The sequence below is a fragment of the Panthera onca genome, chromosome C1 (assembly GCF_046562875.1).
Source record: "Panthera onca isolate mPanOnc1 chromosome C1, mPanOnc1 haplotype 2, whole genome shotgun sequence".
Classification (NCBI taxonomy): Eukaryota; Metazoa; Chordata; class Mammalia; order Carnivora; family Felidae; genus Panthera; species Panthera onca.
In genome coordinates this window covers 54,695,907-54,723,115 of record NC_138346.1, presented here as the reverse complement: position 1 = coordinate 54,723,115, position 27,209 = coordinate 54,695,907, and the positions used below count along the sequence as shown (strand labels likewise).

General features: G+C 38.0%; 1 protein-coding gene across 4 annotated transcripts in view; it reads right to left on the bottom strand.

Moving 5' to 3' along the window:
• The window catches only part of SESTD1 (SEC14 and spectrin domain containing 1), a 147,354-nt gene that overhangs the window by 8,796 nt on the left and 111,349 nt on the right, over positions 1–27,209 (bottom strand). For all 4 annotated transcript variants that reach the window (XM_060621978.2, XM_060621977.2, XM_060621979.2 and 1 more), the window contains 7 exons: positions 23,447–23,569; positions 9,349–9,543; positions 8,710–8,824; positions 7,123–7,282; positions 2,994–3,075; positions 1,780–1,902; positions 720–911 (listed from right to left, as the gene is read on the bottom strand). In XM_060621978.2, the coding sequence (XP_060477961.1) occupies positions 720–911; positions 1,780–1,902; positions 2,994–3,075; positions 7,123–7,282; positions 8,710–8,824; positions 9,349–9,543; positions 23,447–23,569 (990 nt within the window). The remainder of the gene's footprint in view (positions 1–719; positions 912–1,779; positions 1,903–2,993; positions 3,076–7,122; positions 7,283–8,709; positions 8,825–9,348; positions 9,544–23,446; positions 23,570–27,209) is intronic.

Sequence of the window (27,209 nt, the reverse complement as noted above, 5' to 3'; positions counted from 1 at the left end):
TATTGAACATCCCCCACACATAAACTTTCAATGTGCGAGATCACAACAAAGTTAACTACATAACGAAGCTCCTCCTCAGAGTAGAAATGTAAGGGTTGGTTGGGTGCTATAAATTTTCTCTGTGCAGAGTTCCGAAAAGGGCTCTGCTGAAAATCTGCCCAAATAACACTACACATTTCATTTTTGGTTTCTGGGACTAATGAATTCATTAAATAATAAATTCCAGAATGAATCTTTAAATATAACACATGAAAAAAAGTTTTATTTTTATCCTTACTCTGAGTTGGGTAGTCTCTAGTGTAAACATTATAAAATTACTAAGTGCTCTTTTAAAAATGTTATGACAATTAGTAGTAGATGCAGAGGCAAAGTTTCCTTTCCTTGCGTAACGAAAGAGATGGGAGTTGTGCCACCCTAAATATAGAGAGCACATTCTGGGCGTCAGGTCTGGAGAGAAGAGAAGCACTGTTGAGAGAGGACTCCTGGATGGTTTTGGATTTCTCCAAGCACAGTATGCCAGCACTGGTATGGATTACTAAGAGGATTTCATCTGAACTCTCTAAGAATACATTACATCTAAACAAACTTTAAACATAGGATTAATAGGAGTTGCAATAAGAAAAAAAACCAAGCGAACTACATAATTATAATATTAAAAGTAATATATTTAAAGACAGGCAATAAATACTACTGAGACTACATTTTTTAAAAAAGCAAACCTTTTCGGCATTTGAGTGAAAGGCAATAGCCATCTCCAGCCTATGTACTCTCTCTTCAGACGCTATCGTAAACTGTTTCCATACTCTGTTCAGTCGAGGAAGCGTGTCCCCAGATGATCGAGACGTGCAGCGCAGAGATTGGCACAACACAACTGTAGCCTGTAGCAACTGTCTTCCATAGTCGTAAGTGCTCTAAAAACAAACAAAAAAAAAGTATACATGAAATTACAATAAAAGAATTCTGAAAAGAGAGATGGAAAAGTGTACAGGAGGACTGTGGTTGCAAATGAGTAACACTACCAGAAATCAATGCGGAATGACTCCACTGGCACTTACTACTATAAATTAACTGCATGCATAATAAAAGATAGGAAAGCAATTCTTTTTAGTAAGTTTCTTCCTTGTTAGGTTTTATTCTCTTATTCTGTTTTCCCCATCTCAGTCTACTTGATTCCACTGGCCAAAAAGAATGTCTGCTCATTCACTAACCAACAAGTGGGTGAAAATGGACACTTTATAGGGCACTTTATATCCCACACAGGAAACCACAACTGTTCACTGAGAGCTCAATTATTAGGGAAAATAAATTAAGATACTTCTCTCTCTCTCTCTCTCTCTCTCTCTCTCTCTCTCTCTCTCACACACACACACACACAGTTTATATTGTTATACTAATACTGAGGAGACGAAAAAACTGGGACTTCTACTTTACTGATATTAACACATATTTCTTATTAACTTTAGTGAGTGAGCAGTTGGATTGCCTAAAAATGGCATAGTATGTAACACAGTATATATAATGACATAGTATATAACAGCATTCATATAACATATAAATCAGAGGGAGCATATACAGAACCTGTATTCAGGAGAACATAAACCCTCTCAAGTTTATGCAGGCTAGTTTTGATGTACCAGCTGACACTTTTCTTAGTTCTGTGATATTTCTGAAATAACATGACTAACCTTCTTGGACTTGGAGGGTTATGTTACATTATAATCATGCAGAAAGCTATTCAAACACTGAGCTTGTAGAAAAGGAAGATAACCAGTTCTGCACCTGTGCAACATCAACAAATTTTCTATGCTTTTCCAGTAAAACTTTTGTTTCCTGAGCATCATCACCCAATCTGATGTGGGTCTTAAGCAGGGCATCCAGAAGTTCACTTAGCCATTCTACTGCCTAAATAAAAATAAAGAACAATGAAGCTCGATTCATAACTCTTATTATATCAAAACGTATTTATAAAAAGAAAAATTACTACCATGTGATTAATTAACCCACTAGTTATAACCTAACTTCTTAATAGCTCATTTCATTCAATGCCAAGCTACATGAATTAATGACCTCTCCTCCCCGTCAAAATCTGTAAAATCTAACAAGATGTATTAAAAAGAAGCACTCTTTTATTTTTTAAAAAAGTGTTTATTTTTGAGAAAGCACAAGACGGGGCACGGTGGGGGGGGGGGTGGAAAGAGGGGGACAGAAGATCCAAAGAGGGCTCTGTGTTGACAACAGTGAGCCCAACTGTAGGGCTTGAAGTCATGAACCATGAGATCATGACCTGAGCTGAAGTTGGATGCTCAACCAACTGAGCCAACCAGGTGCCCCAAGAGAAGCATTCTTTTAGTATCATGTGGGGGTGCCTAGGTGGCTCAGTAAATTAAGTATCCAGCTTTTGATTTCGGCTCAGATCATGATCTCACAGGTCATAAGATCAAGTCCCACGTCAGGTTTTGCGTCTGACAACACAGAGCCTGCTTGGGATTCTCTCTCTCCCTCTTGCTCTCTTTCTCAAAAATAAATAAATAGATAGATAAATAAACATTTAAAAAATAAAAAATAAAATCAATATCCTATGATTTGTATTATTAGAAGATCGTGAGTTTATGTAATATAGATCTTACATGTTCTGTGATGCTATCTACATGGAGATAACATTGTTTATCTAGTTGAAAAAAACCCTCTTGCAGGTTAAAAAGCAACGTGCTACACCAGCCTTAATCCTGGCATGTAACTCACAAGAAAGTCAACAGTAATAATAAATAATCCCAATTTCTAGTTAAATGGAGAATTTCATTGAGAAGATAAGCCAAATAAGACCAGTATGGTAACTGAAAAGAAAAAAAAAACACTTTATTATTTTAACAAGATAAGCTAGAACTTGACTTAATGCATTTACTTTCTTGGACCATGAAAAATACACTTTTTTAATAGGTGAAATCAACATTTTAAGAGAAGACAACTACATCATGTGCCTGATTGATCTTTACCTGGGCAGCATCTTCTTCACATTTAAACAACTGCACCATCTGAAGCATCTTTAACCTTCGCACATCTACCATGTCTTCACATCTAATAAACCCAAACATAAATTTAAGACACCATTTCAGTTTCGTTAATAACTATTATAACATCACCATCTGGCACACATATTTTATAGTATATTAAAATACTTAATCTTCCACACCATGGAGACTTCAACTATTCTGTACTGATTTGTAAGAATTTTAAGGATATCTATGTTACATCAAAATACTTCAAAACCCTCAAGACACCTGAACGATACCTAATCACACACTCTCGAGGATAGAATGGATTCTGCAAAATACTGAAGCAAAGCACAAACATAGTGGTATACTAAAATCCAAAGAAATCTCCACTGCCAGTTAGCATTAAACAAGCCTCAAAGATAAGATTTAAAGTTTGTCAGGGTGCCTGGGTGGCTCAGTCAGTTGAGGGTCTGATTCTTGATTTCTGCTCAGGTCATACATGGTCTCATGGTTTGTGAGTTTGAGCCCTACATCGGACTCTGCACTGACAGCGTAGAACCTGCTTGGGATTCTCTCTCTCCCTCTCTCTCTGCCCCTCCCTGACTCATGATCTCTCTCTCTCTCTCCCCCACCTCCCACAAAATAAATTTAAAAACTTCAAAAAAAGTGTAAACCTTCTCAAATACTAATTTTGAAGATGATGCTCCAATGAAATAAGACAAAAATGTTAACATTTTTCATTATATTACCCAAAGCACTATCTAATTCTAAATAAAAAACAAAACAAAACAAAAAACACTCCCATCTGTTTTCCAAAGAAGAAATAAAGCTCTATTGATCTCTGGGTGTAGAGAAATACAATTCAGAGTATTTTTACATTTTATTTACTTATTTATTTTAATATTTATTTTTGAGAGAAAGAGAGAGCTTGCATGGTGGAGGGGCAGAGAGAGAGAGGGAAATGTAGAAATCTGAAGCAGGCTCCAGGCTCTGAGCTCTCAGCACAGGGCCTGATGTGGGGCTCAAACTCACAAACCGCAAGATCATTACCTGAGCCGAAGTCGGATGCTTAACGGACTGAGCCACCCAGGTGCCCTAAGTATTTTTAAATGTTAGTGTGGTTTGCCCTATCTAATATACAGATTAAGCTTTCAAGGTGACTTGACCTAACTCAGCTCTGATCCATTCCCTTCATACCCATGCAATTCTATGTTACTTTAGACAGAAGGGAGAATTCAAATTCACTACAATGCCAAACACCAATAACCAGTTACCCAGGAGGCACTGGGCTCTGCTACAGTCAATGTTCTCCAGCAAGCTGAATAACAATACAGAAACCATGGTCACAAGGCTATTTTTTATAAGGACCTCCTTTATGAAAGCCCATATTACTAAAATGACCTTAGTTAAAGGGAACTCTACAAGGGACTAAAAGGAAGTGATTATGGTAAGAATTGTTTAAAATCTGAAGCTAAACAACAATGTAAGGCACTGTAATGATGAAAACGCTATCACAGATATACTTAATACACGCTTTCAGGTCTTGGATAATGTGCCTGGAAAATGTAAGACATGGTCTAAACTATTAAGTTGGTCGCATTTGGGGAGGTGGACTTCTAAAGAATCAATATGGTAAGTGCTACTGTGGAGCTACGTAAAGAGTTCTATGGGAGAGGGAGGAACAAGTGACCAAACATGCCTTAGAAATCTAAAAGAAAAGCCTTCCAAAAATAAGTATCCCTGAGTCATGAAGAATAAGCAGGAGTCCATCAGCCAGAAAATGAAGAAAGAAGTATTCTAAGTCACAGATTCATGAAACAGCACAGTGCATTCAGGAAAGTAAAAACAACTGTGTTTATATGAGAAAGTTGCAGGAAATAAGATTATGCAGGATTTAATTATGAAGGGTCTCCCACACTATTTCAAGGAGACAGAACTTCATGTGAGAAAAAAGGAAGTCACTGAGTGGGGTTTTATGATTAGATATGCACTTTACAAAGATTTACTGTCACGTACAACAGACTAGAGAAGAACAAGGCCAGAGGCAGATAAGAGAGAAGATCTTAAGTAGAAAACATTCAGGATTCAGAGAAAGTAGAATTTAAGACATTTAACTAGGCTATAAGAGATGAGGAAGAGTATGGATTTTAGGATAAATCCTAAATTTGGTAGCTGATGGTAACTTTGCCTGGAAAATTAAAAGACAAGAGTACATTATCTGAACATACTAGGTCTGAGGAATGTATGGGGGAAAATACCTGGAGATACTAAGTAGGCAAGTGGGATTACAGGTCTAAAGCAAGGGCAGGGGTGGGGTCAGAACCATAAATACTTAGTTACAATCACATAAAGTCATTAAAGTAGTAAGACTGTCCAGGGAGAACACACAGAATGAGAAGAGGATTTGGCCTCAAACCCTGAAAGCAGTGAAATTAGTGACAGAACAAGAAATCAGCAAAGAAAACTGAGAAGACAGAGTGCCAGGATGAGGGTGTTTTCAAAAGAAGACAAAGTTGTCAGAGTGTTTCAAGAAGAAAGTAAGTCAGTGGTGTCCAATGCTATTCAGTGTGATCAAGCTATGTTAAGACCAAAAATATTCCCCGGATTTTGAGCCAGATCAGGCATTTACTCAATACGGCAATTACAAAGTCACTGGTGACATCAATGAGAAGTTGTTCAGTGAAATGGTGAGGGTAGCAGTGAGACTGGGGAGGGCTAAAAAGTAAATGGCAGTCAGTGAGAAAGTAGCATGAGTGCAGATTAGACCTTCAAATGACTAAGCTTTCAACAAGGAGAACTCTAGGGCTAGATGACAATGAAGCGGTTGAAGAGGACAGTATATGCATGTGTATAATTTTTTTCTTAATAGGAGAGATTTAAGGATTTAAATGAGAGGCAGAGATCAGAGTAGAGAATGAGAGTGGAAGGGGAAAACATGAGGCAGTTGGCTTTAGTAAGAACAGAGTTACTTTGTGATTAGAATAAATAATGAAATGCTAAGTTTGCAGATACTAGGCTAGAAGGAATTTCTGCCTAATGCATATTTTCTGCGTGATGTAGTGATGTGTTCTGTGAGGTTTTACTGATGATGTTAAAATTTCTAAGTGTGCCAACATTTCATACAACCATGCTACACTGTATATACTTTCATATATTTAACCTTCTACTTTGTAATGCTCTCCAGTTACTACTGCAAATTGAATTTTCAAAGAATCCTTTAAATTCCTCGCTGTATAACTGAGAACAAACTGAGGGTTGATGGGGGGTGGGAGGGAGGGAAGGGTGGGTGATGGGCATTGAGGAGGGCACCTTTTGGGATGAGCACTGGGTGTTGTATGGAAACCAATTTGACAATAAACTTCATATATTAAAAAAAATAAATAAATAAAATAAATAAAAAAATAAAAAAAATTTCCTCGCTGTATATCAAAGAAAACTAAATAGCCTCTTACCCAGAATCTATTGTCTATTCTTTCACAGCAAATGAGTACAATGGATGTGTGACAATTTGTGACTCAGTTCAAACGAAGAAACTGATCAATCCAGATGACACACTTAAGAGCATCTCTAAACTAAATGAAAATGGAAAAGAGCCAAGTTCTCCAAAAAGCGTTTTCTTTTCTTTTTTAATATTGTTAACATTTATCCATTTTTCAGAGACAGAGCACAAGCAGGAGAGGGGCAGAGAGAGGCAGACACAGAATCCAAAGCAGGCTCCAGGCTCCGAGCTGTCAGCACAGAGCCCAACGTGGGGCTTGAACTCACGAGCCGTGAGATCATTACCTAAGCCGAAGTCAGATGCTTAACCGACTGCATCACCCAGGCACCCCTCCAAAAAGGGTTTTCTTAAAGGACAGAAGAGTCACAGGCTACCGTGAAGATATGGAATGTGAAGTACTTGGGTGTAAGTGAAATTTCACCAGTGGGTAAAAAGGGAAAAGGTAGCATTAATTGAACAAACTGTTGTTGTTAGTACAATTACACAGAATAATTCCATTCACCAAAACCTAACACATGCCTACTATATCACAGGTGAGAACTTATACTCTGTATGGAAAATATAAATTATATCAGTTATTTTAATATTATGTTATTTTAGCAAAAATTAACATTAATAGTCAAACTTTGCCTTTGTTTCCTAAGCTGCATATCTTCCATCACTCCTTGTATGTGGTCCACATTTTCTTTATTTTCAATGGTGACATCCTTTCCATAGGCCCAGGATGCCTGATTGGAGATCTGATCCAGAAGTCCTTGACCTTTTTCACGCAAACCTTGTAATCCTACATCTAAAAAAAAAGTTCCTAGATTTAATCTCTTAAACAAAAGAGGCACTTTCCCTCCCTCAAGTAAATCCTCTCAATTGTACTTGGATTCCAAGTGGAACAGCTTTGTGCATTAAACTACCTTGGGGTGGAGGTCTCTGAACACTTCAAGCAATAAACCCCTTTTAAGTGGTTCAAATTGGAGGTCCTTCTCATGCCAAATTCTCCATAAAGAGAATTTTCGATTATTTCTCAAAATTGAAAGCAGGAAGTAAGTGCAAGAATTTCTATCTTGGTTATAGTAAGATTTTTCAATTTGTTTCCTTTTTGCTTTTACGTAGTCCAATTTTTAGGAGGAAACAGCAAACATTTTGTTCAAAAAAATGTAGAAGAGTTACAAGACTTCAAAGCATTCAAGCAATGTATGATCACTGTGAAAAAAGGATGCTGAATGTTTTGAGTACAGGCATCGTCCAGCTTATACCAAACAAGAAGCAACATTTAGGGTAGATTTACAGTACTCCAAACTAGACAAGCATAGAGGAATTCTTTTTTTTTTTCTTTTTTAAAGGAAAAATATGATTCCAGAAAGCTTCTGACACTTTGAAATGAAGTGCATTGGGCATATTAGATACAAAATATGTATTATGCCTGTCATGTGTTAAAATAACAAAGACTGCAAACAAGTAAAATGCCCATACAAACATGATTTTTCAAACCCATTCCCTCAAATCCTTTTCACTAATTAATCTGGTTCAATGGTATGTCATCATTTTCGACTAAATCTCTGTCTCAGGTTTCTGCTTCCTTGCCTCCATCCCCCTTTGCCATCCTATCCCCCTCAATATAACCCTCCCTTCCCATTCGCACATCTACTATCTTCTCTCCATCATGACCTAGGGAAATTCACTGTATTTCCTTCCTACTGTAGTAAAATGTTAAAAGGCCTTGGTGTCAAGTGAAACGGGACCATCCTCTCCTTGGGAGAGTAGGTAACCTTGGCAATATTCCCAGTTTGGAGAAACAAATGCACAGAACCAAACCGACTATGTATTCACAAGGTTAGGATATAGCAACAACAAAAATCATTGCATAAAACACAGTTTGGGGCATACAAGGTTTACCACAGAACACTTCACAGCTAATTACAGTTTATGCATGCACTACAAATAACTGTTCATAGGATATGCAAGACATAGCACCTGTAGATATAGCTGGGTAAAGAAGAAAGGCTAAAGGCCCAATGAAGGAAGGGTGATTGGCCATCAATGAAAAATAAAAATTTTACCATGTATTACACCCTTCAAGGGAATAAAACCTATTTTATACTAATTTTTCCTATGTTCCCTATAAATAATTCTAATTAGTTCAGTACAAGTTGACTTGTCTAACCATAGTAATATTTCTAAAAAAAGAACCCTTATGTTTCAGCATTTTTAAAATCTGCTTACCAACACTTTTCAGCTTCTCTTCAAGCAGTTTTAAAGTCTGCTGAATCGATGCTCCATCAGCTGGTGCTACATCTACGCACAACATCCCTAATAAGCCATCCAACTGCTGAGACAACTAAAGCAGAGGGACACCAAAGAGATAACCCTGATGTAATCAGCATCTAAAGTGTTTAATGATTAATGAGGTTTATGTCTAATGAGGTTATCACAATTACACTTGAAAAAAGACTATGCTGTTAAAAGACAAGGACGAATAATTAGGATACATGTTATCTGAAAGACAGAACACATAGATGCATGCACCAAGAAGACAAAGATTTATATCCAGGTCAGCAGAATGTAAAAAAAAGTACTGCAACTTCCATTTCAATCTAAGTTATAAAGCATAAACAGAGAAACAATCAAAATAAATATATCAACTAGGTTGGAAGACTAGACAAAACAGGTTTATGTGCATGCAAAATGACTTAAAAATGAAAATTAAAAAAAAAAGACTTTTATCATCTCTCCACAAGCAAATTATTCTATTGTTCCAGAAAAATAATTAGGAGACATGCAAACCTGCAAAAATTATGTGCAGATAAGTATAAGTGTTCAGATCATTTGAAGAAAAGAAAAGCAATCAGAGTAGACACTTACATCTTGGGCAACACCATGAAATTCAAGAGCTGCTTGTAAGAGATTCTGCCTAAATTCCAGCTGACTGGCCTGTCGGTAGCAAACATCACTAAGTTGTTGCTGCAGTGACTTCAGTTCCACAAGATCTTCCTCATCCCCAGCATTTAAGAGTGCTGCAATTTGCTGATTAAGTTCCACATACACTGCAAACCATTCCTGTAACACACATGTTGTAAATTAAGGATCAAATTAGTTCCTGAAAAACTACATTACATTTTATAATTCCTTTAGATAAACTAAGTAACATATACGACAATTTTCGAAGGCAAAATTTCTTCGAGTGAAGATGAGAAGTCCCCAACCCCCAAATCCTTCCATTCCAACCTGGAGCTCACTCCTGACAACAGCTGTATCTATCCTATATCCTTATCCTGGTCTCTGAATGTTCCATTTCCTTTCTTGTTCTACCTAAAACCTGTCCACCCTCAGAGAAAAGTATTACCCGACCACTTTTTCTCCCTTTCCCTCAAAACCCACTTCTCCTTTACAATGCATGCTATCGGACAACATCCTTCCAATGCTTCCCATTACCCAGGGAGCATGGCAAAGGTCACTGCCCCTCTCTGGGCCAGCCTTCCCATGGGCTCCCACCACGTAGACATTCACCCGGCACTCTTAACTCTTTCCTTGATTCTCTCCCTCACTTCCAACCATCCTATCCTCACCCCACCTTGGCCACCTACCCCAACAGATGCAAACTCTTATCATTTTCATACACTACTATCCAGCCCCCAAATCTTAACTTTAATAATCTCATTCTCTGACCACCAGCTCCTGACTCTCCAATTAACATCCTTTAGGATGCTCATTCCTACAACCCCATGTGATTGGCCAATTCAGTGGCCTGCTTGTTTTACTTTCCAGCACTCAAGAGCCTCATGTCCTCATGTCTATCTTTGGTCGACTATATAACCATCTCCCAAGGCAAGACCCATGCTCATGCCCTGCTCTCTTCCTTTCATCAGATTCCCCTGCAGAATCCTCAGACCTGGGTTTCTGTGCCTACTGTATACCTATACCAGAGTAGCAACATAGCTGGATAATAACAACTATGTGAACAGCTGTCTTTTTAAATAAAGATAAATTAAAAAAAAAATACACACATACACATACACATTCTCTATATGAAAATATACAAATATATATAACCTCAAATAGAATTTCAGCAATCCTACTACATTTCTCTAGTCAATTCATTTTATCATTCTCCCGATTATTTGTTTTCTTTACTCCAACTCCCACTCCCTTTCCCTCTCTTCACTCTAAAAATCTAGCCTCTTATTTCACTAGGAAGCAATTAGAGAACTCTCTCATCTTCTTACCAACAAATCTATGACCCTCCCTCCTTCTGCAGCCCTATGCTTTGCCCTCCCTACTAAAATAGCACACAAACAGTCCCTGCATCTAAGCCAACCCCTTCACTCATGCTACCTCTGTCCTCTTTTGCCTACATAAGGCCTTGCTCTTGCACTTATCTTCTCTCTCCCATCATGAACTCACTCTTTCCAACTGGATTATTTCTACCAGCATACAAATAAAATGCAGTATCTTATATTTAAAAACAAAATATACTTAAGACAGGTGCATTTAAATTAACTTAAATTAAAAACAACAAAAAAACCCCAAAACCCTTAAGACCAAGACCATCCCTTAAATAAATACTCTACACTCACTCTACCTTCTCATTTCCCATTCTCTTTTTAATCCATTCTGGTCAGGATTTTGTCCTTCCTGCTCTTACCAAATTCTCAGTCGTTATCTTACTGGGCGCCTCAGTTGCATTTGACAAAGGCAACCACTTCTTCCTTGAAATGCCTTTTTTCTCTAGTTCCCTGAGACACAGCAGCTCCTCTGCTGGCCCTCCTGCTTTTTTGCCCTCTAAGTTTAGGATGGCCGGGGCTCAGCTTTCCAAAGTCTCTTTTCTTTTTAAATCAGTACTCTTTGGGCTTGGATGAGCTCACCTACCCATGTCTTTGAGTATCCTCCATGCGCTGGTAATTCCCACATTAATATTCTTATCTTAACCCCTTCCCTGAATCCAATGCTGATATTCAACTGCCTACTAGCTATCTCCATTTGGATGAGCATTACACACCTAAAATTTAACCTGTCTCCAAAGCTACTAGTTCTAAGCCTCTCAACCTGCTTCTTTCCCAGTTTTCCCCTTCTTCAGAGGTGCTAAGGTCAAGCACCTGATTCTTCCAAGAGCAAGTCTTACTGGCTCAATCTCAGGAATGTGACAACTTCTCATCACATCTACTGCCTCCATTCTTAGTCTCTTGTTTTCCTATTTTGTTGTCCTTCCCTTGTCCCTATTCTCCATATGATAGCCAATGATCTTTTAAAAACATAAATCAGGGGTGCCTGGATGGCTCAGTCAGCTCAAGTCATAATCTCAAGGCTCATAGGTTCGTGCCCTGCATCAGACTCTTGTGCTGACAGCCCAGAGCCTGAAGCCTGCTTCAGATTCTGTCTCCCTCTCTCTCTGCACCTCCCCTGCTCGCAATCTCTCTCAAAAATAAATATTAAAAAAAAAAATTAAAAACATAAATCAGTTCTCTGCTACAAAATCCCTCCAATGATTTCATCTTAACATTTAAAATAAATGTCAAGCTCCTTTCCATGAGCTAAGTGAACATGCTTTGGCCCGAACTCCCTCTAGAAACATGGTTTTGTGTGGCTCCTTAACTTGTTCACAGACATACTTATTATTCCTTTACTATGGCAAGTAAGCTCCTGCCTACGGGGGTTTTCACTTCTGTGTCCTAGATCTGAACTTCCTTTTGCCTGAATTACTCCTTCATAAGGTCTCTCATTAAATGTGATCTCAGGGAGGCCTTTCCTGAAAGCCTTTTCTTATCTGCTTTCCACTCCCTCTTTCCCAATATAAATTTAAGTTCTATATTATAAGACAGTGTTATATACCAAAGAACATAGAATGATATGTGACATATATAGTATGTGCTCAATAAATACTGAATGAACATGTAAGATGCTTTCTATTAGATACTGCAAATTAGCTGACATTAAATTAAGTTAGGTAACAGGTACTGGTCTAAATGTGGTCTACTCTTGTGCCCTATACCTAAAACTTGGGTTTTGCTTATTTGTCACATTGTTTTATTGCTTGAACTACTACTATGAAACCTTTGAAAATTATTATACAGATGATGTAGTCAGATGTAGTGAAAAAAACACTGGATCTGAAAGACAGGCTCAAGGTCTTTTTTCCTTACAAAAGGTATGATCTTCATTAAGTCGCTTAATTTCTCAGAACCAGTTTCTTTCTTTATAGCAGTGATTTTCAATGGGAGGTTATTCTGCTTCATAGGGAACATTTCCCAATATCCAGAGACACTTTTGGCTGCCATAACTGAGGAGGCACAATGCTAATGCATCTAGTGGGTAGAGACCAGCGATGCTGCTGAATTACCCTACAATGCACAGGACAGCCCCTACAATAAAGATCTATCTGGCCCAAAGTGTCAATAGTGCAAAGTTGAGAAACCCTGTTCTATACACAACACTGATGACACTATTATCTGTCTTACCTATTTTATTGGTTATCATATAAATTTAATTATATACTACCATACACGAAATACTTTTTAAACCATACAGTGATTTTTTTATTTTTTTTATTTAAAAATTTTTTTTTGAATGTTTACTTATTTTTGAGAGAGAGAGCGAGCGCATGAGTGGGGGAGGAACAGAGAGAGAGGGAGACACAGAATCTGAAGCAGGCTCCAGGCTCTGAGCTGTCAGCACAGAGCCTGAGGCAGGGCTCGAACTCACGAGCCATGAGATCATGACCTGAGCTGATGTCGGACACTCAACCAACTGAGCCACCCAGGTGCCCCCATACAGTGATTTTAAAGGTTAACGGAGAGTAGGAGTTAAGATGGCAGAACAGGGGCGCTTGCACGGCTCAGTCTTAAGCATCTGACTTCGGCTCAGGTCATGATCTCATGGTTCATAAGTTTGAGCCCCGCATCAGGCTCTGCGATGATGGCTCAGATTCTGGAGCCTGCTTCGGATTCCATGACTCCCCGCCCCCCCCTCTGTCCCTCCCCTCCTTGCACTCTGTCTCTCTAAAATTAACAAACATTAAAAAAAAAAAAAAAAAAGATTAAAAAAAAAAAAGATGGCAGAGCAGCATGGAGACCCTGAGCTTATCTTGTCCTTAAAATGCAGCTAGATCAGCACCAAACCATTTTGAACACCTAGGAAATTGACCTGAGGATTAACCCAATGGCCTGTATACCTTGAGCCACAGAACTCAGCAGGTACGCAGTGCAGAGAGGTGAACTGGGGGAGAGAAAAGCTGTAGAGGGCAGGGAGCTGTTTTTGCAGACAGAAGACACAGAGAGAGAAAAGGGGGAAAGTGTGGTGCATTGGGGTCCTGCAAGAAAAGCATTCCCTTGAAAGTAGCTGGAGAGAGAAAGAGTGAAAACACTCACAGGAAGACTGAATAAGTAATCTGTTCCCCAAAACCACTGACAGGGAGAAGGGAGAGGGTTTCAATACCACCAGGATTCTATAAACAGTGGAGCACAGAGTCTGAAGTTTTGGAGTTCAGTGCCTGGTGGTGCTCTGGTGAGGAAGTACGGCAAATCCCCAGGAGCAGACAGCAGAGCCTTAGAGGTCCGTGTGCCACATGGGGAAAAGTGGTTCCCTTGATTGGAAAGTATTTGGTAGAAGCCATACGGCCTCCCCAAAGGAAAAGGTCCCAGTGGACCCCACAGAGAAGCCACGTTTGCTGGTACTGGGACAAAGATGCCATAGTGCAGCGAAACCTGGGGCCAGCTATGTGTTGTAATTTGCCATAATCTCTGAACCTCTGTCACTGCACGATCGCATGAACTTTTTCTGGGGCAAGCCAGCACCTGGCCATTGCTCAGCAAGACCCTCCACCAGAGAGTCGGCAGGCGTCCAAGCCACAGAGGTCTCTGAAGTGTAAGGTTTTGAAACACAACCCCATCTGAGATAAAACACTGGAGGGAGGTGCTGCTTGGCAGGCAGACAGCTGGGACACGGATGGGGTGGAGGCAGGGAGTGGATGGAGGCCTGAGACAAAGGAGGGGTGCTTGATTGTGGGTTGGTGAGGGCACGAAGTTCCTATGCCAGAGACTAGGGAGCTGGGTGAAGCCATTTCCACCTCTCCTGCACACACACATGTGCACATGAGCATGCGCACATTGATCCACCCCAGTAGCCTAAGCAGTGCCACCCAGTGGAGAACAGAGCCATTACACCAAGCCCCACCCAACTGCACCCTGCCCTCCAAGCACATTTCCTAGAAGACCAGAACAAGTCACTCCACCTGCTCCATGTATGAACTATAGAGTGCTTCATAGTTACAGTTCTAGGGGAAACTGGATGTAACTTCATTTGGGTTTCATTCTGTTCACAGGTTCATTTATTTGCTCGTTTTCCTTGCTTCTGTTTTTGCTTAAATTGTTTTTTCTTTCTTTTCTTGGCTCTTTCTTGGATAGAGAGAAAAAATGTTTTTACTTTATTTTTTATAACTAAAATTTTTTTGTTCTATTTCATCTTATTTTATTATATTTTTTAATTTTTACATTTTTTACTTTTTCTTTCTCTCCTTTCCCTTTTTTTCTCTATCAAGCTTCTTTCAACAAGCAGACTGAAAGACACCTAGGATCTAGCTTTGATTTTTTTTTATTTCTAAATTTTTATTAATTTTCTTTCTCCCTCCCAAATGAAAAAATGAAGGGATTCACGCCAAAAGAAAGAAGAGGAAGAAATGACAACTGGGACTTAACACAGATGTAAGTAAAATGCCTGAACAAGAATTTAGAACCATGATAAGAATACAAGCTGGGGTTGAAAACAGCACAGAAGACACCACAGAATCCCCTTCTGTGGATATTAAAAAAAAAAAAAATCTAGTCAGGCCAAAATTAAAAAATGCTATAACTGAGAGGCCATCTTGAACGGATGCCACGACAGCAAGGATGGATGAAGCAGAGCAGTATCAGCATTACAGAAGGTAAAGTTATGGAGAATAAGGAAACAGAAAAAAGGAGAGAAACAAAGGCAAAAGATTACAAGACACAGAGAACTCAGTGACTTATTAAAGAGGAATCTGAATCATAGGAGTCCCAGAAGATGACAAAGAGAGAAAAAGAGGCAGAAGGTTTATGTGACCAATTCATAGCAAAAACTTTCCTAATCTGGGGAAGGACACAGACATCAAAATCCAAGAAGCACAGAGAACTCTCATTAGATCCAACAAAAACCGACCATCACCAAGGCATATCATAGTCAAATCAAATTCACAAAATACAGACAGGAAAAGAATTATGAAAGCAGCAAGGGGAGAAAAGTCCTTAACTTATAAGGGAAGACAGATTAGGTTTGAAGCAGACCTATTCACAGAAACTTGGCAGGCTAGAAAGGAATGGCAGGATACATTCAATGTGCCAAACTGGAAAAATATGTAGCCAAGAATGCTTTATCCAGCAAGGCTGTCATTTGGAATAGAAGGAGAGACAGGGTTTCCAAGAGAAAAACTAAAGGAATTTGTGATCACTAAACCACTCCTGCAAGAATTAAAAAAAAATTTTTTTAATATTTGTTTTTGAGAGAGAAAGAGAGAGAAAGAGAAAGAGAGAACAAGAATGCGAGAGTGAGAGCGCGCATGGGAGGAACACAAAGAGAGGGAGGTACAGAATCTGAAGCAGGCTCCAGGCTCTGAGCTGTCAGCAAAGAGCCTGACGTGGGGCTCAAACCCATGAACTGAGCTGAAGTCAACATTCAACCGACTGAGCCACCCAGGAGCCCCCCTGCAAGAAATTTTAAGGGGGATTCTTTGAGTGGTGAAAATTCAAAACAAAAAAGACCAAAAGCAAGTAACACTAGAAAGGACTAGAGAACATCACCAGAAACACCAACTCTACAAGTAACACAATGACAATAAATTTGTATCTTTCAGTACTCACTCTAAATGTAAACGGACTAAATGCTCCAATCAAAAGACACAGGGTATCAGAATGTATAAGAAAACAAGACCCATCTATATGCTGCTTACAAGAGACTCATTTTAGACCGAAAGACATCTGCAGACAGAAAGTAAGGGGATAGAGAACTATTATACTAATGTTCATCAAAACAAAGCTGGAGTAGCCATACTTATAAAAGACAAACTAAATTTCAAAATAAAGACTGAAACAAGAGATGAAGATGGGCATAATTAAGGGGTCTATCCACCAAGAAGATCTAACAATTGTAAATATTATGCCATTGTGGGAACACCCGAATATATAAATCAATAAAATCAATAACAAAACTCATTGATAATAATACCGTAATAGTAGGGGACTTCAACACCCCACTGATAACAATGGACAGATCATCTAAGCAGAAAATCAACAAGGAAACGATAGCTCTGACACACTGGACTGGATGGACTTAACAGATATATTCAGAATATTTCATCCTAAAGCAGCAGAATACACATTCTGCTCAAGTACACATGGAACATTCTCCAGAATAGGTCCCATACTGGGACACAAATCAGCCCTCAACAAGGGCAAAAATACTGAGATCATACCGTGCATATTTTTAGACCACAACACTATGAAACTCGAAATCAACCACGAGAAAAATTTGCAAAGACCATGAATACTCGAGGATTAAAGAACATCCTACTAAAGAATGAATGGGTTAACCAAGAAATTAAAGAGAAAATTAAAAAGGACACGGAAGCCAATGAAAATGATAACACAATAGTCCAAAACCTCTGGGACGCAGCAAAGGTGGTCTTAAGAGAGAGTATACAGCAATCAAGGCCTTCCCAAAGAAGGAAGAAAGGTCTCAAATATGCAATCTAACCTTACACCTAAAAGAGCTGGAAAAGAACAGCAAATAAAGCCCAAAACTAGCAGAAGAAGGAATAAGGAGCAGAAATCAATGAGATCAAAAAAAAAACAAAAACAAAAAAAAAACAAACAAACAAAAAAACAGAACAGATCAATGAAACCAGGAGCTGGTTCTGTGAATGAATTAACAAAATTGATAAACCCCTAGCCAGACTGTGGTAAAACTCTACTCTCCACTCGTGAGAGTGCAAGTAAAAAACACAACACCTTAGTATTATGAATAGTTTTGACCCTGTGGACCCTATAATAGAATCTCAGGAATTTCTCTTCCCAGAGATCCTCTGGCCATATTTGAGAACTACTGGACAAGTTAGTTAATGATGCTAAGAAAATTGGTGATGTCCATGAGAGGGGGTGGGGGCGGACAGGAGCCTACCTCACACCATACAATATTAAATTTCAAATGAATTAAAAGGTGTAAGTGTGAATAATTTTTTTAAACAAGATTAAGAGAGATTGATTTAAAGCAGAAAATACTACTTGAGAAAAATATCACTACGTTTTCAAATAGAAAGGAATTTCACAATCTTCTCCACAGTACTTGCAAATTTAGTTTATGCTCTAAATAAATAGAACCAATTCTTTGAAAAAATGAGTAATGATACAGAGAAAAATAGTAAACTAAAAGATTAGCGTCCTGGATCAGTATTTCTTACAGTGACATCTATCTACATCACAGTGGGGTGCCTGCGTGGCTCAAGAGTTTAAGTGGCCAAATTTGGCTCAGCTCATGATCTCGCGGTTCATGAGTTTGAGCCCCGCATTGGGCTCTGTGCTGACAGCTTGAAACCTGGAGCCTGCTTCGGATTCTATGTCTCCCTCTCGCTCTCTGCCCCTCCCCCACTCATGCTCTGTCTGTCTCTCTCTCTCCCAAAAATAAATATTAAAAAAATAAGTAAAATAAGAAATCTTAAGTTCCACCCTGACCTACTAAATCAGAGTCTGCTGGTATGTGGCTCTGCAACAGGAAGTTTAACAATTACTTCAGGTGACTCCTATGACCACTAGGGTTCACAGAACAACCATACTAAAGCTATTTTTTTTCCCTAGTTTGAACTTATAAGATAAAGGCCCTAGTAACCAGAACCAGGATGCAAACAAAACTAGTCTCGTTCATGAAATTAACACCTGAAATTAAAGAAACTCTTATCAGGAACTGCACCTGTCCTAAAAAAAAAAAAAAAATCAGTCTCCCGGGATGTAAGGGGAAAAAAAAAAACTGTCATGCACGTGCACATGCGCACTCTTCAAATTAATCAAAATGTTTCTTTCTAAGAAATAGAATATAAAATTTATAGAACACTGAGTGAACAGGCTGCCTTCGGCTCAGTTTTGGCCATCCTCTGGTCTACCTCTTACAAACATTTAACTGCACAGAAAAGGATTACTTCATAGAAAAAAACACATCAATTCCAAGACATTGTAATTTGGATGCAGGCAGCAGATAAGGAATGAGCTTGAATGCTCACATACTAGGACAGAGGGAGTCATCGGGATTGACACTGGAATCATGTGGGAATTGGTGGTGATGCACAGCTGGTAAAATAATGGGTATTTATGCTTTTACCAAGAAATACAAATCCTAATTTAGGCGGAGAGAAACACTGCCAGCTCACTGAAGGCTAATATGTTCAGGAGAAGTGGGTGTTCACTCTTCATGTACATCTGTTTTGCTGCTTACTAGAAGGCACAACACAACAGTCTTCTCTTTGGAAACCAGAAGTCAGCACTGTGAGATGGGGGATACAAACAGAATCCTAAAGCATCAGAGATTTATGTTTTTGCATATTCCTATGATGTGCTTTTACTTGCAAAGAGAAAAAGAAAACTTTTAATAAGATAGCAGATCATAAGCTAATATACTCATCCTGCATCAATCTATTCTCAAGGTGACAATGTAGTGCCACTTATTGGTTTAAAAAGTGCAATTCTCTTTTGTAAACATTTAGAATGAAAAATTTCAAATATATTAAAAACTGGAAAAAACAGTATAATGAACTCTCTGTGCCATCTATTTTCAGTAACTATCAACTCAACTCATGGTGAATCCTGTTTCTTCTATACGTCCATCCTATTTGTCCTCACTCCCCAATTTTGAAACTATCACACATCATTTAAAATGAGATCCAGGGGCGCCTGGGTGGCTCAGTCGGTTAAGCGTCCGACTTCAGCTCAGGTCACGATCTCGCGGTCCGCGAGTTCGAGCCCCGCGCCGGGCTCTGGGCTGACGGCTCAGAGCCTGGAGCCTGCTTCCGATTCTGTGTCTCCCTCTCTCTCTGCCCCTCCCCCGTTCATGCTCTGTCTCTCTCTGTCTCAAAAATAAATAAACGTTAAAAAAAAAAAATTAAAAAAAAATGAGATCCATAATTAAGTCATCAATGATTCTTTTCTTTGAGCACCATGTCTATAAACGCAAACATCAATATATATGCATATGTCCTCAAGTACTAAGAGGACAGAAATGGAAAAAAAATGTTATTATCTATTATCTTAAACATATCAAAGAAATTCAGCAGCTTTCTCTGAGAGTGAGCTAGTGAGCAAGACAGAGAGAAATATAGAAAGGGACAGAAAGAGAAGTACAGAGATGCAGACAGAGGAAAAAGGATTTTATGAGTATCAACCCAGCTACCCATTCATCAAAAAATGCTCTCTCCCAGTTTCTTCATGTATAAAAATAAGGTGATGGTATTATTAGAGTAGTCGAAAAGATCGGGGGGCCTGGGTGGCTCAGTCAGTTAAGTGTCCGACTTTGGCTCGAGTCATGATCTCACGGTTCGTGGGTTTGAGCCCTGCATTGGGTTCTGTGCTGACAGCTCAGCATCTGGAGCCTGCTTCAAATTCTGTGTCTCCCTCTTTCTCTGCCTTTCCCCTGCTTGCATGCTGTCTCTCTCAATAATACATAAATATCAAAAAAAAAATTTTTTTTAAGAATAATCTAGATCATTTACAATTCAAAAATTCTGGAATTTTGTATTGATTTCATATAAGTAAACAAGTGCACAAGTAAACAAGAGCCATTCATAAGCAATGCGTTTCTTTTTTTTTTTTTTAGTTTATTTTTTGAGAGAGAGAGAGAGAGAGAGAGAGAGAAGCAGAGACAGAAAGAGAGAGAGAGAGAGACAGGAGAGAGTGCAAGCAGGGAAGGGACAGAGAGAGAGGGAGAGAAAGAATCCCAAGCAGACTCTGCACTGTCAACAGAGAGCCTGAGGCTCTCTCCAACTCACAAACCGTGAGACCATGACCTGAGCCAAAATTAAGAGTTGGATTCTGGGGCACCTGGTTGGCGCTGTCAGTTAAGTGGCCACCTTCAGTTCAGGTCATGATCTCGTGGTTCATGAGTTCCGGCTCCATGTCAGACTGTGTTGACAGGCCAGAGCCTGGAGCCAGCTTCAGATTCTGTGTCTCCTCTCTTTGCCCCTCCACTGCTTGTGCTCTCTCTCAAAAAATAAACAAACATTAAAAGAAAAAAAAAAAAAAAAGAATTGGATGCTTAGCAACTGGGCCACCCAGGCACCCCAGCAATGTGTTTCTTTAAATGACTTTCAAACTTTATAAATAAAAATACAAAAATAAAAATCTAAACACGAGAATCTCTATGTATACCCTTTGTAATTTCATCCACACTATATGCAATATAAAATGTACTTTTCAATTCCTTTTGTGAAGTTCTTCATAATAGGTGTATAATCCAACTTCTAACTATAATTATTCCTCTTGACATCTTAAAAAAATAATAAAATATAGATAAATCCTGTCTTTAGGATCCTCATGTGTCACATATCTTTATTTAAAAGATTTTGCGGATACTCTTATAACTAAATCCTCTAGATGAAGTCTAGAATGTTCTATAGCAAATACTGTTTTCAAGAACTAAAAAAAAACCCTGTTTTCAAGGGGCTAAATTAAATTACAGGATAACTAAATTATAGGATAGAGTTATACTATAGTAACATGCTCTAGAACAATCCACAGGGTTCAAATGAGTCACAGTTTATGTCAAAAATATCAACAGCATTAAGTTATTTAAAAAGTACCAAGAACATCAAAGGTTATAAGGTAAATACAAATTATTCAATTTTTTTAGCATAAAAGGAAAACACATTATGTTGGAACCTGTGAAATGTATAAAATACACATATTTTTCTCAATTACAGGATTTCATTTTTAAATCTCTTACAAGTACTAATTAGGAAAATTGCTGACAATATATACACTACCTTTAGATAATTCCAAATCCAAATCTTGTGATACCTCTTGCTTATATGTTATTCAGTGAGTTTACAAATTCTATAGAGAACAGTGTGTATTTTATCTGCCAATACTGCAGATTAGTAAAGCTGATTTGGGGAATATTATAATGAAAAAAATATAAAAAACTAAACAGAATGGTATGTATTAAGAAGGAAAATAATTACGTCAGATATTGTTAAAATACACCTTTAGTAAAGAGACAATGATACTTGGTCAACAATTCAAATTTATTCCTGAGAAAAGCATATTCAACATTTATTCTTTAATCTCATTTAGTTAAAATATACATTTACTAATACAATTATTTTATTTATTTGAGAGAGAGAATGCCCAACAGGCTCTGCACTGTCAGCACAGAGCCCAATGTGGAGCATGAACTCACAAACTGCAAGATCATTACCTGAGTCGAAACTAAGAGTCAGGAGGTTAACCAAATGAGCCACCCAGATGCCCCAACTAAAACTATACAACTTTAAAAAATTGTTTTAATGTTTATTTATTTTTAAGAGAGAGAAACAGAGTATGAGCAGGTAAGGAGCAGACAGAGGGGGAGACACAGAATGTGAAGCAGGCTCCAGGCTCCAAGGTGTCAGCACAGAGGCCAATGTAGGGCTTGAACTCACAAATGGTGAGATTATGACCTGAGCTGAAGTTGGATACTTAACTAACTGAGCCACCCAGGTGCCCTTAAAACTATACAATTTTTATTTATCACTTTAACTGGGGAAGATGTAGGGGAAAGAAAAAAACTGGATGTTCAGATAACCTGTAAATCTCATCTGGGTCCAGAGTTTAAAAGTATTTTTGATCAATTTTTTTCAGTTCTCTATTATCTATAGATCCTAGTGATCAGGATGCACGCTATAGTCACCTCTGAACACATGACCTTTTTTCCAATTAACACATAAATCCAATCAGAGTGTATTCTGATCACTTGGATTTGTCTTTTTGGGGACGTTGGGGGGGGGGTGGCTTCTTTTATTACCTATTTAACGGAAAGATGTTTTATTCTTCATATTATATGTAAGGTTGAATGCTGTGTGTGTGTATGTGTGTGCAAACTAATCAATTTAAGCTACATAACCTACAAAAGTAGAAATTAATGTATTTCAGTTTATTTTTCCAATTTTCTAGTCAATCTATCGAAAGTACCATAAGAAATATAATTTGAGGGAAAAAAGGGATGAGCTAATTGATCCACAACTGAATGATCACTTTCTCAGTAATAAAGAGCTAACTCTAACAAAGCAGGGGCTTAACATATATCAACTTCCTCCATACACAAGTTGTTCAATTTTAAACCCTTTTGAACAATTATTATCTATAATCTGCCTATAGATTATTTGCTAATTGTATAACTGTGATTTGTTTGATCATCCCCTTCACAGATACAAACGAGAGCCTCTAAACGCACAAAGAATGGAAAGATATCCTGTACCCTCTGCAATCATTTTCCATCAGTTGTGACTAATGCAACAATTCTGGAATTACTCTCAGGCATTAATTGCACTGTATATACCCTAATAAGACAGGGACAGCCTCCCTGAGGATTTAAGGATCATAGTTTCTGTCGCAGGACTACAGATGAAGATTCTGTTTTTGTACTACCACTCTTTACTCTGTCACTGTAATTTTTTAAATTTCCCATGAATTAAAAAATTTTCACAAGAATTATGTTTCTATAAAAATATACAATTAAACTGGATTGGAGCCAAACGCAAAACCAAACTTCCAATGAATACATAGTAAGGAGTCAAAATGTACCTTATGGCCTCTGAATATTAAACATACTATACTTTATGTCCTGTGCTAAAGTTTACAGCAACTTATCTCTTAGTACCACATACGCTGATTATGCACAGTAATCACAGCACTGTAACTTGCAGAGGAAAAGCACTCACACTGTGCTGACTCTCGATCTCCTCGTGCTTTTGCTGCAGTGCCTGGGAGGCCCGGATGGAGTCTCCAATCCCCCACTGGGCTCGTAATTGTTCTGATCCAGGCCCTTCAAGCCAGTTCACAACCTATAAATGAAAGTTGAGATGAAACAATCAAAAGCTTCCCAAACATCCACTGTTTTCTCCTCCCAAAGTTCCTAAAGTATTTTTAATTTAAATTAAATTCTATTGTAAAGGCAATAAATATTTTTTTTGAAACTATATGGCCATAATCTGACAACTTTTCCAAAATCAAAATTTGAAAGAATGTACACTACAGCACCTTAGGCTTTCAGCCATCTTATCATCTGCCAGGCTAAAAATGTGGAATGCCCCCATAAAAGAGGATTAAAAATTAACATACGATAAGAAATAAAAGAACTATAGGATTTAGAGTTGTAAAGGATATGAGAAATGACACTGGTCAAATTTCTTATCTACCACTTAAGAAAACTGAGTTTCAGAGATTAAGTGACTTCCCAAGGTAATCTAATCCATTATTAAAAACCTAGGACACAAAAAGCCATGTGTTCTGACTCATAGTCTTAACGTTCTCAAAATACTGCTAAAACTAAATGAACTAACTAATATGAAGCTAAAATACCATTTTTCTCTGTTCGAAAATTAAAAACTGTAGTTTTATACTACTAGAGTACACAAGAGGGGTCCTGGGATGAACTAAACATGCAGACCCACAGACCATCTGAGCTCCCACTTGTACCGCTCAGTAGGATGTAAGGTGATGAACTAAGTTTGCCAGAGCAGCATCAAATATTTTTCTTCTGCCAAGTCCCTGAAGCAGTCTAACAGTTCAGGCATAAGGAGATGAGATCCATATGGGACAGATTTGGGGGGCACTCTGGAATCAAAACTCCATAGTCCACAGTGGTCATGCATACTATAAAAGTCCTAAATTCGGAGCACCTAGGTGGCTCAGTCAGCTGAGCGTCCGACTCTGGATTTCAGCTCAGGTCGTGATCTTGCGGTTGTGAGACTGAGCCCTGCAATGGGCTCTATGCTGACAGCATGGAGCCTGCTTGGGATTCTCTCTCTCCCTCTTTCTCTGCCCCTTCCCTGCTTGCACACTCATGTACACTCACTCTCTCAAAAATGAAATAAAACTTTAAAAAAAAGTCTTGAATTCAAGGATGCCCAAAGTTATGCCTTCCATCAAGTATTAGTTCTCCCCGTCCAGACCCAGAATAATTTTTACTATAAAAGCAATGTTGCCCACTAAACACAGATGACATTCCAAATTTTACATGTTTTCAAAGAAAGAGAGCTAGAGAGTTAAGCAAAGATCAAAGTCTCATGCAGAAAGAGTAAAGAATTGTGTTAACTCTTCACCCAGAAACACACACACACACTAAAACTACATGGACACAGTAAAATAATTTTAACAGAAAAAATAATAGTATTATCAAGTTTTACCTGTTACTAAATTAAGGAATTCAATAACAGATGTACGGTTATGCCCCAAATGTAAACTTAAGATAGCTCCTAAAAAGTGAATGACGGTATGTCTGTAGCATAAAATTACAGACCCTGGATAGACAGGCTTACCTCAGAACTTTATAACAAAGTATTACAGACCCATACTGCATTTCGTTATTATCAGGTTAAAATTTATTCCTTCAAAAATCTAATAGTTCATGTAATTTTTAGTAGTTATATAAAAGTACCACATCATAGGGAAAAATCATATATATTTCTTTCAATTAAGTTTTCACATGCACTGCATTTTCATGTTACTCCAAATTTAAGTGCTACATTTAATTCTTACAGAGTACAAGGAATTTCTATCCTGTGTTGCTCACTTAATATTATACTATAAAACTATAATGATTTTCTATGTGGCTACAATTAAAATTTTCAGTAGCTGCAAACTTATAAAAATTTTTAATGTTTGTTCTTTTTTTTTTTTTTTTTTTTTTGATAAAGAGAGACAAAGCATGAATTTCGGGAAGGGGCAGAGAGAAAGGGAGACAGAGAATCCAAAGCAGGCTCCAGACTCTGAACTGTCAGCACAGAGTCTGACGCAGCGCTCAAACTCATAGACCTCAAGATCATGACCTGAGCAAAGTTGGACACGAAACTGACTCACCCACCCATGCACCCCGCAAAACTCTGTTTTTAAGAAGACTGACCTCCTTGCCTGCCTTCCTCCCTCCCTCCTATCTGTCCAACCAACTGTCCAATCAACCCACCCCTTATTAAAAGCTGAGTAATGTATCACATGTATCACTTCAAATACCACTTTTAAGGCTCCAGGTATCTACCGTTGAGAAATCTTTTATATGCCCTAAATGTAAACTTAGGGAGTGGGTATATGTATATATGTGTGTGTGTGTGTGTGTGTGTGTGTATATATGGAGAAGTTCATATGCAGCATTTTTTTCCCTAATTCTATGTTGTTTGCCTAGGAAACATTTTCAGTAGAGATCTTGAATTCAATGACAATGTCATGTTAGTATACATTATAAAATTGCTCCCTAAAACATGTTTCTATTGGAACATCCAAGTCATTAAAGTTCTAACTGAGCATAAGCTGTGCAAAGTGTACACACTATCGCTTTTAAAATGCTTCTGCCAAATTGAACAACAGAAATCTCTCCAGGTATATTTTTAAATATTATTAAGATTGAATAAATTGCAAGTGTTTGTTTACTAAAAGTATATGATCTTTAGTGAATTCTATCCTCATGTTCTTTGCCCATTTATGTTCTACAAGGTTTTAATACTAGGGAGCAAAAATTTAAAAACAAAAAATGTCAGAATATTACTCTGTATTCATGGAATAGCCTTAAGTGCTTTAATTTTCTTGGCTAAACTGTTTTCAGAGTCCTAAGTTCATCTGCAAACCCCTGCTCTGAAGTTCTTTTTGGAATACAGTGCTTTGCTCAATATCTCTACTTTTCTGCTTTAACCTTTTGTATGAGCAGTCCTACTAGTACCCTAGGATAGGGTACTAGGGTCCTGTTTTTCTCTGTTGGCCTATGGAAAGTATCACTCTTTCACCAAGTAAGAAAGCACAGGGCATGAAATTCAATTCTGAATTCTGGCTCTGCTCCTACTAGTAGAAACACTTTGGTCTGTCCATCTTTAAAATAGCATCTATGCTACATACCATACAAAGCTGCTGTCAGGATTATACCAGTCATTAAATGTAAGACACTTAGCACAGTAGATAAATACTAGTAATTGTTTCCTTCTTTGCCTTTCCCACTTTTCTGAAGAAAAAAGCCTAGCTCCTCTTTATTCAATCTTTTTATTAGGTTTTTAATTTTAATTCCAGTATAGTTAACAATAGAGTATAATATTAAGTTCAAGTGTACAACATGGTGTTTCAACAATTCTATACATTACTCAATGCTCATCATGGTAAGTGTACTCTGTAATCCCCATCCCGCCCATCTCCCCTTTGATCATTAATCAGTTTGTTCTCTACAGTCAAGAATCTGTTCCTTGGTCTTTTTTTTTTGCCTTGGCTCATTTGTTTCTTAAATTCCACATGAGTGAAATCATATGGTATCTGTCTTTCTCTGAATGACTTATTTCACTTAACATTATGCTCTCTAGCTCCAATCATGTCGCTGCAAGCAAATGGCAAGGTTTCATTTTTTATGGCTGAATAATATTCCATTGTATATATACACCACATATTCTTTATCCATTCATCTAAGGACAGACTAAGATCCATCCTTGGGCTACTTCTCCAATTTGGCTA